The 19,519-nt window shown below is 50.1% G+C and overlaps 1 protein-coding gene and 1 long non-coding RNA gene across 4 annotated transcripts in view; one reads left to right on the top strand and one right to left on the bottom strand.

The window, feature by feature from the left end:
• LOC149366118 (kinesin-like protein KIF21A) overlaps positions 1-7,643 on the bottom strand; it is an 84,318-nt gene extending 76,675 nt beyond the window's left edge. For all 3 annotated transcript variants that reach the window (XM_089548757.1, XM_089548765.1, XM_089548774.1), the window contains exon 1: positions 7,389-7,643. In XM_089548757.1, the coding sequence (XP_089404883.1) occupies positions 7,389-7,423 (35 nt within the window). In that variant the 5' untranslated portion in view covers positions 7,424-7,643. The remainder of the gene's footprint in view (positions 1-7,388) is intronic.
• A 274-nt stretch (positions 7,644-7,917) lies between these two features.
• On the top strand, positions 7,918-11,284 carry LOC149366117 (uncharacterized). The gene is made up of 2 exons (XR_016284023.1): positions 7,918-8,212; positions 11,144-11,284. It is a non-coding gene; the product is annotated as an uncharacterized LOC149366117 (long non-coding RNA).
• Positions 11,285-19,519: the final 8,235 nt, after the last annotated feature.

Genomic DNA, 19,519 nt, shown 5'->3' with positions numbered 1-19,519 from the left:
AAAGACAGCCGAGCTCCAGATCCGCCAGCCACCGCGGCGGCTAGAACTTGATAGAGTATACATGTATACTATTATGTCTTGGGGGGCGTCTCTTATTTCTTTTATAATAGTGCCAGGTACATTAATAATGGTATGGAATGCACACAGAGGCGTCAAAACAGCAAAATAAAAAGAAAACACATCTCCAAGGATAGCGGACGGTTTAGCGACACCGCGTAGACTTCTTGTTCCACTTCGCTAGCAGGAAATGTGAATCCGCGCAAATATGAGTTTCTCGGCTAAAGATAACCTTCAGCCGCCAAATGTAACGGGAGGTAATTCAACGGGCACGAATATTTCCCGTAGATTAAATAATCTCGGCCATTAACGACCTCAGCACCTTTCACTAAACCGTCCACCCACTTTGAATTTCGAAGAAGGCGAAATGCTAGAGGCCCGTGTACTGTGTGACGTCAGTACACGTTAAAGAGCTCCAGGTGGTCGAAATTATCCAGATCCCTCCACTACGGCGTCCCTCGTAGCCTGGGTCGCATTGGGACGTTAAACCTCCATAAACCTCCAGCTAAGTGTATCTAAGCCCTTGCCACAGCGGCGCGAAAGTAAAATAAATGTAATCTCTTGCCGACCTCGCATTCACGACACGGGGTAAGTAAGCGTAGTTATAAAAATCAAATAAACAGCATAAAGCGCAGCGCAGTGTGACGAGATTAGCCGAGCGCCGCGCGTGAGTAGCTCGGAGCAGGCTCGCGCGACGCAGACGGGAGAGGAGGAAGGCCCAGGGAAAGGAGGAACCAGCGGCTAATACGACAGGTGGTTCAGGGCTGCTTCTACGCTTGCTATAGGCTTGTGCAAGCTGCGCGGACGGATCCGGCGACAGCAGCACGCGCGAAAACGCCACAGTTCAAGAGTGCTTCCCACGCCAGCTGCTAATTGCTTTTCGCGGCCCTTATTACCGCAGCAATAAGCGCAGTCGCGCTACAGGGAGGTATCAAGCCGACAAGAGGCGACAGTGCGTAGGAGCAAGTATTGCTTAACGCAGTATGGCAGCAGCACGAGCCGCTTCGGGGTACAACGTCCACGTTACACACGCGTCTCAAGAAAGATCTATCCTGCAATGAGAGTCTAATACTATACCTCGTTCGAAGCAACATGTTATCGTTGCAGCTATAGGAATCCATCGTGCAATAAGTGATCGCTGCGAGATGAGCGACAAAACGTTTTCCGTTCCCCAATCGCAATATACTACGCGCAGCAAAAATTGGACTTGGCTGATTTACCACCATCACACGCATCCTTATCGATCCGTGAAGCTCGCATTCTTCGGCGAATATACAATTCAATCTCCTACGTACACCAGCCAAACTTTATCTGTACCGGTACACTTCCACACCTCAGTGCCCAAACTGTCCACACACATATGCAGACATAGAACACTGCCTTACACAGTGCAACTCAAGCCTTCCAGTCCCCAGTCTATCCTTTCCCCCCGCCACCCACACCCGTGGCCCATCTGGCTTGCCTCCCGGGACCTGAACCTGCAACGCGCCCTCGTCACATTGGCCCAGGAACTATTGAACGCCTACCATAAAGGCTCTTCAATAAAAAGTGTCACACCACCACCCATCGCAACAGTGCCATCCAAAAGCAATAGTCAGCCAGGCAAGTCCAATATCCATTCTTGTGTTTGCATCTGAACTCTAAACAGAAAGGAGTGAAAAGGGAGTAACCTGTCCTCGAGCACTCTTTTATAGAAGGGAGTGCGCTATATAGGACACCTTATTCCCTTTCTACTCCCATATAGCTGTATTTGGGTTTAGAGTGGGACTGTCCTGTTCACGCTCCATCCGTCCCCAACAAAACGAATGCGCTTGATTATACTTTCTTATTATCAACAGTACACTTTGACAGCTAAGTCACGAGACACTTAAGGGGTAGAATGGCTGCGAAGCTGCGACTGCAGAGGGTGGCTTACACCGGCCGCCATTTTGGGGGACTAGAAAAACGGCGAAAGGATGCGCATATCTGATCAACTTGTGGTCATCTGATCCGGTGCATGCGCAGTGCGAAGCTATGCGCAGGCCACCATCACGACGCTCGTGACATCACATGCCAGCCATCTAAGATGGCCGCATGTGGTATATAACTTTGCTTCTGAACACTATCATAGTAGCCCCGCCGCGGTGGCTCAGTGGTTACGGCGCTTGGCTGCTGACCCGAAAGACGCGGGTTCGATCCCGGCCGCGGCGGCTGAATTTCGATGGAGGCTGAATTCTAGAGGTCCGTGTGCTGTGCGGTGTCAGTGCACGTTAAAGAACCCCAGGTGACCGAAATTTCCGGAGCCCTCCACTACGGCATCCCTCATAGCCTGAGTTGCTTTGAGACGTTAAACCCCAATAAACTAAACCAAACTATAATAGTAGGTGCTGTATATAGTCCAGGATAATATGATGATGACGAGTTTTCATTGCGCAAAGGCATCTGTGGCCACAGAGAGCCATGGCACAAGGTTTTTTCTACTCGTGGTGGGGTCAAAGACCCATTTCCCTAGCACTGCGCCCTAAAGAACTCGAGCATCAGGCAGGGGGAAAGCTTTAGGCAGTTTAGGCACCACCAACATCCGCCTTAGCTGAGTCGGCTCAGTTGGCAGAACATCCTACGCTACATGCGGAGGTCACGGGTTCGGATCCCACCGGTGGCATGTGGTGGGATTTTCTGAACCGGACTTTCTCGAAAGTTGTATATTTGAATTGATCACGCATTTAATTTTCCACTTTTTTAAGAAAGAGAAAATGCTCCTCTGATCTAGCTTCTTTTTGGCTTCAGTGACTGTTCTCTTGTCTGCTGAGATTTTCCCGTTAGATTTTTTTTTTCTTACTGGGGTGCTTGTTTCTTCCCTTCGCTGTGTCAATTTTCCCCGCTAGATTTCGGTGCAACTATTTCTCCCTGGGGCATTCGTCTAACCCACTGTAGTCCAGGATTTAAACGAAACCGTTAAAAAGTTTTTCCACTGCATTCGTGCACGCAACGATGTTCAAAGCTGACTAGTATCTGCTGCTGCTAGCCCTTCAAGAGTGGTCGCACAAAATGGTCGCGTTTTGAAATGCTGCCACCTAGCAGTGTGGTTTGGGAAGGGTGCATACAAGTGCTGTTTCGCGGGAGAGACGCCTTGGTTGCGGAATGATCCTATGCAATACACTGTACAAAGGCAAAAAAAATAAATAAATAAACAGGCAACGGCCTAGTGTTAGGGAAGAAAGCGCGTCTTCGCGTGGACATGACGCAGCGATTTCGCGCTGTCGCCTGTATAGGCAGTGCACTGTGCATGCGCAGATCATTTCGTCGATAGCTACGCCAGCAACGGCAGTGGCGGGCGTAAGGAGAGAGCCTCAGAGTTTATAGCGAAAATATATATAGCGAAACGTTATATATAGCGAAACATTTATAGCGAAAAAAAATTATAGCGAAACAAAGCTAGTTATGTTTTTTCGCAGTTCTGCAAGCACAGAAAAACAGACAACAGGTCCCTGCCTCCGTCATTCACATTTCCTTGGAAAGAAACAAATTTCCTCTGACAGGCATAAAACCCCATGCCTACTAAAATTCCTGGCTTGCATCGCGCCTTTAGCGAGATGCGAAGCTATTTACTAGGAATGCCCCAGGGAGAAAGAGTTGCACCGAAATATAGCGGGGAAAATTGCCACAACGAAGGGAAGAAACAAGTCTCCCCCCTCCTCCCTCCAAGAAAAAAAAAATCTAGCGGGGAAATTTGAGCAGACAAGTGAACAGTCACTGAATCCAAAAGGAAGCTAGCGCAGAGGAGCATTTTCTCTTTCTTAAAGAAAGTGAAAAATTAGATGCGTGATCAGTTTAAATATAAAACTTTCGAGAAAGTCCGGTTCAGAAAATCCCACCACATGCCACCGGTGGGACCCGAACCCATGACCTCCGCATGTAGCCTACGGTGTTCTGCCACCTGAGCCGACTACGGTAAGGCGGTGGCTGCTTCCGTACGCGATATGCGGAGGTCGTGAGTTTGGCTCCTACCAATGGCCTATCGTCGTAGCTCCTCCTACTTCCTGAAATGTTACCCCGAGTCTAAAATGATTACTCATCTAATTTCCCACTCAAATCAACAATTCCATTTCAGAAAAAAAATCTATGCTTCATTTAGTTTAAAAGGATGTCGACTTCATTCATGCAGTGGAGAAAATTGCGACACAAGAAGATTGGTTGGTTTATTGGGGTTTAACGTCCCAAAGCGACTCAGGCTATGGGGGACGCCGTAGTGAAGGGCTCCGCAAATTTCGATCACCTTGGCTTTTTTAACGTGCACTGACATCGCACAGTACACGGGCCTCTAGAATTTCTCCTCCATCGAAATTCGACCGCCGCGGCCGGGTGACAGAAGAGGAAGAAATGAAGGAAGGAAATGTTAGGCAAAAACGCGAATGGACGTTTGTTTCTGATAGTTGGTTGCGATGTTTTCGCTGGTATGTTGCGCTATAATTGAGCGAAAGGGAGGGACATAATGTGGTCTGCGTGTTGTCCATGGCTATGGAATTGCCGCTTAACCACCGCGGAGCATGCATGGAGTCACCCTGTTTCCATAGGCACGTAAAATAGCGTAGCAATTTACCTCAAAACGAGTGTACTACTTAATCCTACGGTACGCCGTCTCACCAATCCCCGACTTCCGCATTCTGTAAAATTTCTCCTCCTAGAGTAACTCGATCCTACTCAATAGCCATGCTTTGTGCACGTCAAGGGCATTCACGTTTTTCGGTTAAAACCGAATACCTAAAAATTGAGATCGCCGTAATAGAACGACCCTATTTTAAGTAATCAGTTTATATGCAGTGATTAGGTTGAGGTGACGACGCTTGCTAGTAATGGTAGCAATAGGTACAGCCGCCCTGATTTTTAATAATATAGCGCGAGCGTCGACCGAACTGCTGGTCAGCGCCTTATAACGGCGATAAGCGTGGAACAAGGCGAGAGTTCGCGCACGCGCACGAAGACAGAGCGTCGTCTGCTACGCTGTTCCGAGCACGAGGACACACGCCCTGCCACAATATCAGTTCTCAAGATCCCGCCAAGTCGTAGAGCGCATGCGCATGATTAATATGTAAGACTGCATGAGACGTGATTTCTTTCTCTTTTTTTTGCCTATTACGGGAGGCCAACCTGGCGATGCAAAGTTATGATAAAAAAAAATGAAAGGAAAGAAATATAGCAGCACACAGAAACCATTGCCTGGATCGCGATAAACGGGGTTCCAACCAATGCCCTTTTATACCGTCGAGACGCTGCAAGGCTGATTAAAGAGCTGGTTGGAACCCCGTTTATCACGATCCAGGCGATGGTTTCAATGTGCTGCTATATTTCTTTCTTTTTATATTTTCTTATCATAACTTTGCATCGCCAGGCTGGCCTCCCGTAATAGGCAAAAAAAAAGAGAGAGAGAAAGAAATCACGTCTCATGCAGTATCACGTATTAATCATGCGCATGCGCTCTACGACTTGGCGGGATCTTGCGAACTGATATTGTGGCAGGGCGTGTGTCCTCGTGGTCGGAACAGCGTAGCAGTCGACGCTCTGTCTTCATGCGCGTGCGCGAACTCTCGCCTTGTTGCACGCTTATCGCCGGTATAAGGCGCTGACCAGCAGTTCGGTCGACGCTCGCGCTATATTATTAAAAATCAGGGTGGCTGTACATGTATAATGTGCGCAAAATTTCTCTCAAGCCAGATTACCTTTGATAGAAAAAAGCGCACAGTTTGGACACATGTGCGTCATATATCACACTTACTCTTTTCTTTATTTGGGGTCAGCACAGCGAGTTCCCATTGTCACGAGGCCAGTGTTCGATTAGTCACCACTTGACACGAGCGCGAAATTAATAGCACGCGATAACAAGTAATTCATATAGCCTATTACGTATGCTAAAGCTCCGAAGAGGTCTACGCATGAGGTTTCGCCCAGCGTGAGATCATATCGGTCTCAGCTTATCAGATAAGCCAGAGAAGCCTATTTGTTTGGAGTGGGGAAAAAGGCCATCAGCGACCGGGTTGACGCGTATATGGAGCTACGCAGCACTTTATCTGCCCTCGTTCCGATACAGAATCAATGTCAACGCCACTAGCACGCCCGCGCAACTCGGTCGAACGTTCGGATAAAAAGAAAACAAAGGGGGGGGGGGGGGGGGGGGTCAACGTCGGCGAAAGAAACCAGGCCAGACCGTGAGAGTACATGCGATCATTCGCATTACTAAGTGGCATCCAACTCTGCCTTTCTTTTTCGCGGGCCTCACAGAACAGAGGGTAGGCTCTGCCACGCGACACGCACACAAACACACCCCTCGGGGTTTGAAAGTACACTGGAAGCGTCGGCCGTCACAAAGGATGACGCTCTGTGATGTGTGCCGCTCGCACGTCGACTCTTTTATTATTATTTTTTTTTTATGACGTTGAGCGTCGTTCGCGGGCGCGATAAAGCCCGTAATAACGGCAGGTCGGCCGATGCCTCCGCCTTTCCTCTCCGCGCCCAAATTCACGCTCCGACGACCTCGGCGTTGCTTGTGCAAAGGCGCCACAGACACGGAACAAATAAGGCGACCCAGGCAACGAGTGCCGAAAGCAAAGCGCTAACAAAAAGAAGAGACGCAGACAACGAGCCAAAATACGAGGAGCGAAACTGCCTCCCGGGATATACCACGCCAGCTGAACATCTAGGCAGGTAGGAAAGAAGAAACCGGCCGCAACGTTCACAAAAGGAAGCTATTGTGTTCGGGCGTCAAGAGCCCTTGCGTAGACGACGCCGGCGCAAACAATTGGAAGCTCGCGCAGGGGGCCGGACCTGCCTCGGATTTCGTGGCGAGAACGCCGGCAGTACATATATACACACGTCAAAAGGTAGCTGCGCGAGAATTCCGACGCAAGGTAGAGACAGCTAAAGAGGGCAAAGGAATAAACTTCGCATTCATGCAAATGCGAGCACGCCAGCTACCCAGTGTCAAAACAAACCGGCCGTGGTCGGCATCGCGCACAGGGGTAGCACGGGATCAATGGTGGTCGCAAGACGGTGGTACCGGCGCGACGGCTAGCTGCAGCCGCTCCTGCCATCAGTCCTTGAGGCTTTCGGCGTGGGCTGATTTCGATCCCCGAGCACGCCAACCTACAAGCGTCAACCTACGCGGAAAAACGCGCTCTCGCGCGAATTGACGCACGAAAGAGGTGCTCATTTCCCCTTTTAAAGTCATGAATGGGGCACGGTAAACTGCTAGCCCTGAACAGCGGCGATCAGACGAAAGACTGGACGAAGGGCTATAGTCAAACTCGGAGCACCTGAGATTCGTCAAAGTCAGGTGCAAGAGCAGGAGGCGAGCTTACCGGACGGCTACCCGAACACTGGTGTCGTCGCCCATTTTGCGGCTGGCAGAGGCTCGGCGGCTGGCGCGCTCAGCGGTAAATTGCACTCATCCCTGCAGCATCCTCGCGGACACGAGCTGTGTCTTCGTCGTCCGATGCACCCAACGAGAGAGCGAGCATTCACGTCACAACCAACGCTTCCGCGTGTCAACGTCGAATGCGAGGCGGCAGCAACACAACACAAGCGACGTCTGAAAACTAAAAACCACCGCCAGGTTCCCGAACCGGCTGCTTTATGTACTTGTTCTTTTACGTCACCTACTCGTGTAAAGGAAAAAGTGGCACCGCGCGCGACAGGTAGAGACACCTATGAGCTGACAAACGAAACACATTACACCACGCAAGCCCCATCTGTCGAAGTTAAACGCAAGCAGGAAGATACTTCTGGCCGAATTTGATCTCAGAGGCCACGGTACTCGCTATGACCACAGATTAATACGAAGCAGTTGCCGTCGATTCACAGCTCACCCATAGAGAAAGATATTGGTAAAGAGCGGACACTCGGCGAAATCTGGCCCCAGGAAATGACGCGCAATCCTCCTCCTCCACTAGATAATCTTCCAACTCCAGGATGGCGCCACCAGTCTCTAAACGCGCGCGCGCGCGCGGGCGGGTAGCCGGCGCGGCGGCTCAGACCCATCCGAGTGGCAGATAACGGAGCGTCGTGGGGGCTGTTTTGTGCGCGTGAAAGCGTGCGGCGTAATTGTTCGTGCGGGCAGACCGCAATTTTTTTCGTCTCTCTTGCCCTTCGACGCAGAACTCCTCCTGTTTATGACGGCGGCAAGGTGAGAAATGTTTATTTGTGGAAGTACGCTGTATTGCATGCAATTTAGGCGGCCGCGCCGGCCGCCGTTGCCTGTCTGCAGTTCGTGAAGCGGCGCGCTCGCTCTGTGGCCAGCCGGCTGTTGTTCACGGCATTCTTGCAGTTTGTGACAACGTCAAGGAAGGAGTGTTTTGTTTTTGCAAAAGTACGCTACATTTCAAGCACTTTATGCAAAATTACGCTGCATTTCGAGCACTCTAGCTTAGTACGCCGGCGCAGTTGTGAAGGGCGCGCGCACGCTGTGTCATGCTACGCCGTGGCGGGAGCGGCGGGAGGAATGATGCTGCATGATGCAGCCTCGCCGGTCGGTGCGTAGAAACAAAAAAAAAAACCTGCCCACGGCCTGTGGCCCGACGCGCTGTGCCTAGCGGTTAGTTTTGCTTGGTTTCGCGCTTTCTCGGGACGTCACGTTTTTGTATGGCCCCCGACAATATGTAACTTCTTATGGGTGACATTTGTCGGTGTAAGGTTAAAATGTACTTTTTTGAAAGTGGGCGAACGGCGAAGACGACCGTTCCCGCGCAGCAAGTACGGGACCGTAGTTTTCAAGACTGGTGGAAAAAAAAAGATGACGCACGAAAAGCTCGAAAACCTTACTCTTGTAGTACGTATGTTTGTATGTAGTACGTGTGAAAGAGTCCGTTATCTGCGCTCGTGGAAACGCACATTTCGCCCGTGCATTGACAACACAGGGATGCGCTTTTGAAAACCGGCAAAAAAAGGCAACGCGTCGGGCTTTCTAAACTCTTAAGAGCTTGAAAACCAAGAACTGTTGCGCCGATAGTTTAATTTTTCTATGCTTCTTAAAACATACGTTGCACCCGTGTATTTCTCAGTGCTCCTAACACATTGTGTACTTCTGGTTCGTAGTCCGTGTTGTGGCCGTCTTTGTACGAAATATTCTCGAACAAACCGCGTACTCTGCTGTCCACCTAGGTTTTCGAAGGTAGACAATAACGTCGGGGAATGTAGAAATGCTTGCAAAAAGCTGATTGGTATCTGCCGTGTAGTACGGTATGTGTATTGTATGTACAGTCGCGGTCAAAAATACGCGGCCCACGGCTCCAGTCGGCGGAGCGGCCGCGAGCCGCACCGCGTCGCTCGCGTCGGCGCTGCGAGAGTTTGCACTCTGACGACAGGTTTCTCCCTCGCTCTCGGGTGCATGCGTCACGCGGTTGATAAAGTTCAAGTGCGTCGTTCAGCTGTTTCGCAGCTGACGGTCAGGGCGAAAGGGGGCTTTGCATGAAGCGTCGCCGCGCTGGTGCCGCCTCGTATCTCGTATCCCGCGTGTGCGGAGCCACTGCCGCGCGCGGCCGCGCTCAGCCGATCGTGAAGCGCTCGGCGCGAGTCTTTCTAGCATAGTAGTTGGGTTGACACCTGATGCATGAACCCGCCGCGGTGGCCTAATGGCTATGGTACTCGGCAGCTGACCCGAAGGACGCGGCTTCGATGCCAGCAGTGGCGGTTGCTGCATTTAAGTTGAGGCGGAATGCTAGCGAATGCCCGTGTGCTGTGTGACGCCAGCGCACGTTGAAGAAACCCAGGTGGTCGAGATTTCCTGAGACCTACACTATAGCGTCCCTCATAGCCTGAGATGCTTTCGGACGTTGAACCCTAAAAACCCAAAAATTCACGCTTACGCGCTGTGAATTTCATCACTTCGTCACATTTTCTTCACTTTGCCCCAAATCTTAAGATTCCGAACACACTTCTTTCACGTTATTCTCCCGTACCCAAACGACCCCGCAGTTTCAAATCAATTTTACGTAGTGATTTTCGCCTTCAGACTTAATAATCCCCATTACATTTTTTGGATCTGTGCGGGACCATTTTTTTTCATAGATTTCTATTTCGCTGCCAGCGGTGAATATATCAATGGTTTACATGTAATGCCTCCCTTTTCTCTATTACAATAATGAACCTCCTGTAGTTACCTATTGCGCACCCGGCTTTTCTTCCACATTTGGATTTTAATGCAACCGCATTGATTCCACAAATGTTTCGGCTCTTTGCATGCTACCACTGTAAGAGAGCGAACGACCGTGGCATATTACTTGAGAACGTCGTGCACGCATGTTGGCACCCAAGCCTTGATCACGCGGGTGCGGTGATTAGACGGAAGCGGACAGCGCGTAAGCGTGAATTTTTGGGTTTTTAGGGTTCAACGTCCGAAAGCATCTCAGGCTATGAGGAAGGCCATAGTGGAGGTCTCCGGAAATCTCGACCACCTGGGGTTCATCAACGTGCGCTGGCGTCGCACAGTACACGGTCATTCGCTAGCATTCCGCCTCAAATGAAATTCAGCAACCACCGCTGCCGGGATCGAAGCCGCGTCCTTCGGGTCAGCTGCCGAGTACCATAGCCATTAGGCCACCGCGGCGGGTTACATGCATCAGGTGTCAACCCAACTACGATGCTAGAAACACTCGCGCCGGGCGCTTCACGATCGGCTGAGCGCGGCCGCGCGCGGCAGTGGCTCCGCACACGCGGGAGACGAGATACGAGGCGGCACCAGCGCGGCGACGCTTCATGCAAAGCCCCCTTTCGCCCTGACCGTCAGCTGCGAAACAGCTGAACGACGCACTTGAACTTTATCAACCGCGTGACGCATGCACCCGAGAGCGAGGGAGAAACCTGTCGTCAGAGTGCAAACTCTCGCAGCGCCGACGCGAGCGACGCGGTGCGGCTCGCGGCCGCTCCGCCGACTGGAGCCGTGGGCCGCGTATTTTTGACCGCGACTGTACTTTGCGCAACGACGTTCAGCACGCGAGTTTCGCAAAAACATGTTTACTCCGCTCGTAATTTCGTTCCCTCGCCGCTTTCGCACCTTTTCACTGTTTACAGAGTTACAATATAAGGTGACTGAGAATGACCATACTTGCGAATTTTTCAGGTGATGCCACCCGTCGGCAACACCTGCTGTGTGCCGTGGTGCCGCAACAGGATCACCTTGAGCAGGAGGCCAGGAACCATCTTCCGCATCCCACGGCTTTGTTTATGTTGCACAAAATAAATGTTCTCATTTCACTCAAAACCTGGTGTCTTTTGTCGAGTGCTAATATTTGGCAAAGGCTGTGATGCAGCTGCGTTCATGGCTGGTCAAAAGCACTCGAAATCTATTTAATTATACGCTGCCAACGGCGCAGCGGGGCGCGGCGTATGCTAACATTCAAACCGGGCGCCCCTGAAACCGGAACCGGAAGTCGTCCCAGGCAGCGAGGCGCAGCGCATGCAGCCATTCAAACTGCGCGCGTTGAAACCGAAACCGGATGTTATGAGACTCCGCCCGCTTGGTGCGCTGTAGTCAAATGGGCCGCTGGGCCCTATGGGAGTGTCCGCTCTTTACCAATATCTTTCTCTATGCTGCGACGGCCGCGACGCTAAGTCGTCGCGGGAATGTTCAAAATTTAAAGTGAAGGTTTCGTGCAGATTTGCCTCTTCCCATAAATGCAGGGCGATTGGCCGATCCGAGTTAGCGTAAAACGTGTGTAAGCCCTTTCAGAAGGGAGTATCAGACTCTGGGGGTTTTTCGGGATTCAGATGTTAAAAAGAAGTTCCGTATTCGTGTGTGCGTGCTTGTGTGTGGGAGAGACATTGAACAGGCGCGGTGTCGATGTCATGCTGTTGATGTCAAGATGTCATGACTGAATGGTATTGTTAGTGGCTATTTATTAATAAAAATAGCGATGTAAGGAAGAGATGCTGCTAGCCGCGGCATCTGTCATTGAAACCTGAAGCAACTGAGCTGCGGCTAGCGAGAATAAAACGACAACGAGAGGGAAAGAAAGGGGGGAGCGATAGTTTGGTTTATGGTTTGTAATTTATGGGGGTTTAACGTCCCAGCGACTCAAGTTATGAGGAGCTCCATAGTGAAGGGCTCCGGAAATTTCGACCACCTGGAGTTCTTTAACGTGCACTGACGGCGCACAGTATACGGGCCTCTAGAATTTCGCCTCCATCGAAATTCGACTGCTGCGGCCGGGATCGAACCCGCGTCTTTCGGGTCAGTAGCCGAGCGCCATAACCACTGAGCCACCGCGGCGGCTGGGAGAGATAGTGAAGCTTCCGTTCAGCTGAAAAACCACCGTAGTGGTTGGCGCGTCGAAAAAGTCGGAATTGGTCGAGAGGGTCGTGGCGTCTATCGACATGTCTCCGGTGGGATTCGGACCCACGACATCTAAATTTCGCGCACTGTACACTACCGACGGAGCTACGGCGACGGCTGTGCAATCTTTTACTTTCGGGGGTAGTTATGTTGCTTGTAAGCTAACCCTGATAGTGCTCACCAGCGCCGCCCTCGTCCGCAGTGGCGGACGTAGTACGTCCTGCATTACCGCGAATGCTACGTGGAACGTGATCGAACAGGAAGGGCGGCAGCTGAGCGAGAACCCTTCAGAATGCTATGGTTATGTGCAGTCTGGCGCAGGTCTTAGATGTTAGTTAAAAGTCTGCAACCACGTGTTGTGAACTTGTGGTGTGCCGATAACCCCAGCCTGTATGTTGGGACAGTAGCTTGGTTTAGGCTTGTTGGTAACAGTTCTTCGAAAACATAGTGCATAAAGGACACGGACGACACAGAACTGGATAGCGCCTGTCCCGTCCAGTTCTGTGTCGTCCGTGTCCTTTTTGAGCTATGTTTTCGAAGATGTATGTTGGGAATTTCCTTCAGTTTTTCCTTTATATTGAATTTATCCCTTCATTCCATTGTGAAATCGGCAATGAACAAAGTAAAAACACAGTACACTGTACTAAACAGCGACTTCAGTGCAAAGATTGTCAAGAAGCAGGCTGCAGACCGGGCAGTGGGCGACTACGGCATAAGATCTGGGAATAGCAGGGACGATTTATTTGTAGAGTTGGTAGAGAGAAATAATTTACGGATCAAGAATGCTTTCTTCTGCAAATGAGAAAATAGGAAGTGGACGTGGAACAGCCCCAGTGGTGAGACCAGAAATGGTTTGGTTCGGTTTGGTTTATGGGGTTTAACGTCCCAAAGCGACTAAGGCTATGAGAGACGCCGTAGTGGAGGGCTCCGGAAATTCCGACCACCTGGGGTTCTTTAACGTGCACTGACATCGCACAGTACACGGGCCTCTACTGTGCGATGTCAGTGCACGTTAAAGAACCCCAGGTGGTCGGAATTTCCGGAGCCCTCCACTACGGCGTCTCTCATAGCCTTAGTCGCTTTGGGACGTTAAACCCCATAAACCAAACCAAACCATTTCTGGTCTCACCACTGGGGAATGAAATAGACTTAATACTGGGCTCTCACCCTGGCATCGTGCAGGATGTGGAGACCATGGGAAAGGTGAGATGTAGTGACTGCAGGATGGCAAGGTCTCGAATTAGCCTAGCCTTGAAAGAGCGAACGGAAGAAAGTACCGTATTTACTCGGTTGTAACAGTACACGGGCCTCTACTGTGCGATGTCAGTGCACGTTAAAGAACCCCAGGTGGTCGGAATTTCCGGAGCCCTCCACTACGGCGTCTCTCATAGCCTTAGTCGCTTTGGGACGTTAAACCCCATAAACCAAACCAAACCATTTCTGGTCTCACCACTGGGGAATGAAATAGACTTCATACTGGGCTCTCACCCTGGCATCGTGCAGGATGTGGAGACCATGGGAAAGGTGAGATGTAGTGACTGCAGGATGGCAAGGTCTCGAATTAGCCTAGCCTTGAAAGAGCGAACGGAAGAAAGTACCGTATTTACTCGGTTGTAACGCGCACCTTTTTTCTGGAAAAAAAAAATCGCTTAAAACGACATGCGCGTTAGAATAGAGTATGAGTGCATTATAGTCGAAGTCATTGCACTTATTTGTTCTCGATCTTTAGAAGCGGGTGTGCGTTACAGTCAAGTGTGCTTTAAAATCGAGCAAATACGGTATTCAGGCAGAAGCGCATCAACGAGTTAGCGGCAAGGGGAAAAATAGGGGAATTCAAGGTCTCGCTGCAGAACAGATATTCGGCTTTAACAGAGGACGACGACCTTAATGTTCAAGAAATGAATGAGAATCTTACTGCTATCATTACAGAGTGAGCATTAGAAGTTGGGGTAGGATGGTTAGGCAGCATACCGGCAAGCTCTCTCAGGGGACTAAAGGTCTGATTACGAAACAACAAAGCATGAGAGCGTCTATCCCTGCAGGCAGAATATAACTGGCACAGCTATCGAAGTTAATAAGTAAACCAAATGTTTAGGGGAATCCCCCAAGGCGGAGTAGATTTGTAATAAGGGAGTAATTACTCATTGACATCCACCCGAGCGCAGCCATACGGCTACAAAGGAAAGCTATACAGCTTTCTCAGAAACTTCGTAGTTAAAGAAAGGACGAATTTTTCTTTAACTACGAAGTTTCTGAGAAAGCTGTAGAGCTTTCCTTTGTAGCCGTACGGCTGCGCTCGGGTGGATGTCAGTGAGTAATTACTCCGTAATTAATAAGTAAGCGCAAGGCAACCGACATAAGGAAGAATAATATGGAGAGAATAGAGCTTGCTCTAAGATGGGAAGTCGCGTAAATGCGGTCATGAGGAAACTAGGACCAAACAAACAAACAAGCAAACAAACAAGCAAAAACAAACAAAGAAACAAACAAAAACAAACAAACAAACAAACATGTATGCGCTAAGAGATAACGAGGGAAATGCCCTTAGCAATAGGCATAAGATAGCAGTTAGCAATATGCATAAGAGTTCTACACAGTAGCCAATTTAGTCAGGACGCGGACGCTCAGCGGTTATGGTGCTCGGCTGCTGACCCGAAAGACGCGGGTTCGATCCCGGCCGCTGCGGTCGAATTTCGATGGAGGCGATATTCTAGATGGCCAATTTACTGTGCGATGTCAGCGCACGTTAAAGAACTCCAGGTGGTCGGAATTTCCGGAGCCCTCCACTATGGCGTCCCTCATAGCCTGAGTCGCTTTGTGAGGTTAAACCCCCATAAATCAAATCATGAATCAAACATAATGAGAATGGCGGTAGTGCGTATCAACTGGACATTCTTCCGGTAACGAAAGAGAAAGTAAAGAAACGCTCAGGAGCAATGCACAGCTGGAAAGCCGCTGGTGACTACCAGCTAACAGCAGATCTGTAGAAAGATGGTGTGGAGATTGTGCTAGGAAATCTAGTTACACTGCATATGATTACATTGCAGTGGATTCCAAGAGAAGGCAAGCGTGGCAGGGGGCAGCAAAAAGTTAGGTGGGCGGATGAGATTAAGAAGTTTGCTGGGATACGGTGGCCGCAGCTGGCAAAGGACAGGACTAATTGGATAGACATGCATGGAAAGGCCTTTGTTCTGCAGTGGGCGTAGTCACGCTGGCGGCTATGATGATCATTTCAGAGGTCTAAATCTGTCGATGACGAAATGGGGTGCTGCTTGGAATGCAAAAATTTTACTGGTCTCGAAAGTTCTTAACAGCGCAGGAAAAGTCACTATTTGGAAGGGGGGGGGGGAATCTTTTTCTTCTTCTTCACCACATGAAAATGGCACATACCCACGCGGGGGGATTGGCCAAGGTACGGTGGTGAATGCCAAGGAGGTTGTTGTTGTTGTTGTAGCCTACGACAGAATGGAGGTATGAGTGCGGGAAATCTGCCAGTGTCAGCCTCGAGACTTCTTCATCGGCGATTTGAGTCTCGTGAACTCTAACGCTCATTCCGCACATCACTCTTCATTAGCTAGCGCTCATTTCACTAACTCAATTAATGCCGTACTTAAGAGCTCAGTTTTCTTCCGCGAACCGGCTGGCTTAATTTCCGCCCTTAATATTTCATCTGTGCTCTAAAGAAGTGTAGCGCTATGCGTGAGAGCTCCATGGCCTGTTCTCGTGCGGGATCTACAAGAAGACGAAGACGCGAAGACGTTGATGGCTGGCATTCGGCTCGTCTCTTAAGAGGTAAGCGGCTACTTCTGGTTACGAAAAAGCGTGAATGTAGACACGTTCGCACGCCACAGCTCTTCTCTGGAATAGTGCCAGAAAGGAGAGGGAGCAGCATATGCAAGCAGAAGAGGGGGGGGGGGGGGTAACTGTGCTCTTCGTCTTATAGGGATTGTCGGTTTTTGTAGTCCTCACTGCAAGCATCTTGCAGGTGTGTGTGTGTGTGTGTGTGCGGCCGATAGGGGGGGGGGGGGGGGGGGAGGAGCGTGCAATCGCGCTGCCTGTGTATGCGTATATGAGCTCGTTTCATGTCAAGTATTATGATGCGATCACTATGCCTGGTCTCGCCTCTTGTTTGCACACATGTGGGGAATATTGCTGCGCTGCTAGCTGTGTGAGCGCCATCGCGCGTAAACGCTTATTCTGCTTAGAGCATCCATTTGCGGTAGGCTATATGAGGCATGACAAACAAGCAGGTTTCGGATTACCAGGCATTATACCTATAGTACTTTCGGGCACATGTTTAAGCGACATTAGATACGCAACACAAGGTTGTTCCTGGTAGTGGCGAAACTTTATTTCGTCGGCCCATAGGCTCTCTTCAATAGACTATACGGGGGAGAAAGGGGGGGGGGGGGGGGGTGTCAGACCTCGTCAGGTGGCCATGAGCCCTTGGCGCTCGGCGAACTCTGTGGCTCGTCACACGACCCGGAATTCTCTCTTCGGCACGGAGTTATTCAACGCGACCTCCTGCTAGTAGTGCACTGCACGGGCTCGGGCCAGCCCGAAAGCCCGGGCCCGCCCGGCCCGCGGACATGATTTATTTTGCCGGGCCTGGGCCGGGCCCGGGCCTGAAGTTGCGGGCCCGGGCCGGGCTCGGGCTTAAAGCTGCGGGCCAGAGCCAGGCTTCGGTCCGTACAGAAACGGCTGGTGTCCGACTTTTCATTCAATATTGCAGAGTGAAGTGCAGAACTGCGGCATTGAAGCAGCGACACGGATGAGCTATGAGTTATAGTACGCGCTGAGGAAAAAACTAAGCTTTATTCATTGACTTGTTTATTTCCTTATTTCCACACCGCGGTGCAGTGACTGTAAAATTCAACCGGCCTTAATTGGCCATTGATCATTCGCGTTCCCAAAACATACCTATACACTATTAGAAATGCATTAGGGAAGAACATATTAGTTAAGGACGCTTATGGTCTTCAAGGGGGGTCTAACACACTTGCCATGATAAAGTTTTTCTCTCTCTCTCTCAAGCACATACCATGAAATACGCAAGCCTTTTAGCTTTTCGTTTCTGCTGAAAGGTGACCAGTTCGGCTATGAGCTCAACCTGTGAGATCGCGTTCAGTAAAAAAAAAAAAATGTCATCCTACTGCTTGCTAGGCAGCCTTAATATTTATACTTCGCAGGCGGCAGAATATAACTGATTACAATCATGGGGGAACGCAGAGTAGACTAATACGCGTGTATGCAGCCCTTTTTATTTGGCTCTCGGAACTTCCGAGTTTATCTTTGCGCACCTACACGAGATCAGTCTCCAAAAGACGGGCCTGGCGAGAACTACTCTTCATCACTTCCTTCTGGGTTAAAGAGAACCAACTTTCTTTACTGCGGTTTCAGTACCTTTGTCGGCCAGTTCCTTATCGGTGTAGTAGCAGTCTACTTGCTCAGTTACTGTGAAACGGGCCGGGCCGGGCCCGGGCTGGCCTTCACTCCGGGATTCACGGGCCGGGCCGGGCTCACTAGGGTGATAATTTAGCGGGCCCGGGCCGGGCCCGGGCTTGAAGCCGCGGGCCTGGACCGGGCTCGGGCTTCAGGTCGCGGGCCCGGGCCGGGCTCGGGCCTCAAATTAAGGCCCGTGCAGTGCTCTACCTGCTAGTCGTTGTTCAAGAGCTGCAAGTCCTCCGGTGGTTTGTCCCGTGGGCATTGGTTTAGTATATGAGCTAGGGTGGCTTTTTCGTGGCCACAGTCTAAATTTGGGGGAGAATTCTCTTGGGAAATTAATGGAGTTAATATAGGGGTTGGGGAAGGCGGTAGATCGGAGTTGTTAACGGGCTACTTGCAGAGATTTGGCGACGTATTTATCAGGGGGCGGATAGTGAAGGTTATCTTCGCGATAGGACTTGGTAATTTCGTGATAATTTTTTGTCAGCCTCCTCGACAGACTTTCTTTGTATTTCTGTCAAAATAAACATTCATTCATTCATTCATTCATTCATTCATTCATTCATTCATTCATTCATTCATTCATTCATTCATTCATTCATTCATTCATAAATGTCATCACCTTTTCTTGTGTGCCTCGAAAGTGACAGGTGATGTCAACCCCCACCCCGTGGAGATATGGGTTTCCAAAATGGCTAAATGCTTTGCTACATTGCTTAGGAACAAACTCTACATGGGTTGCGTATTTTTGTCAAGAGTTATGGACTAAGCATCCGATTGCATCGCTTCAGCCCCACGAGCTCACTTAATGCAGCGAACTCACCAAAAATAGCAGCTTGGATACAGGCTGCCCTTAGCGAGTGCCAAGGCCCTGAGGAAGGCTGTCCCTTCCATTTGATGGTTAATAAAGTGCGGTGAGGCGAAAGCTTTAAGGTGCGGTGTTGCTCCTTGTGTCACTGATGCGTTGTTAAGATGTTAGGCTTCGCCTCTAAGAGTGAAACGTGACAGCGTCTTGCAACGCTGCCAGGGAGTCCATAGAACGCCATCGCCCGTTCGGTTCTGCGCCTTGCTCGTCGGTAAATTGGTTATTGAGGAAAGGTATTGTATCTGCCCCTCATATCTCGGTGGACACCTAAACCTCGCCGTAATGGGAAGGGAGGAAGATGGGAGTGAACGAAGACACCGTATTCACTAGACGCACCTTTGTTCATTCAAAACCATCAAGCTGGCATGGCGGAGTGGTTAGCATGCTCGTCTTGCACTCCGGGGACCGAATTCGACCAATTTCCTACTCGGTTTTATTTATTTATGTGGCCTGACTAGAAAGGTTAATTAGGCTAATTGGGTAATTAAGCAGTTAACTAACTCAGTCCCACTTTCTTGGAGCATCAGTATACGATCCCTTTAATTGGTTGCATGGTAACTACCCAAAGTACATTTAACCCCGTTTGAAATTCGCGCACTGTGACGTCTCGACCGTTTCGACCAATTGAAAAGCGCGACATTTCTGTCGACAACTCCTGCTTACAACGATGAGGCATTAAAGGCTTCCGCCTTAATAATGATTACGTGGTCATCTGACCAAAAGAGAGTACCGATTCCCGTCGCCAAATAGCCTGCACTGCAACGCAGCGGACCGTCTACTTTATAATTCCGTGTTCCGAGAACTCCCCAAAAAATCATTGATCGATGTCTTGTTATCAGTTAAGACAAAAGGCT

This window comes from Amblyomma mixtum, chromosome 1 (assembly GCF_055824585.1).
Source record: "Amblyomma mixtum isolate Tamu chromosome 1, ASM5582458v1, whole genome shotgun sequence".
NCBI classification, from domain to species: Eukaryota; Metazoa; Arthropoda; class Arachnida; order Ixodida; family Ixodidae; genus Amblyomma; species Amblyomma mixtum.
Note: the sequence above shows the minus strand (reverse complement) of the source record. Positions and strands in the feature narration are given on the sequence as shown.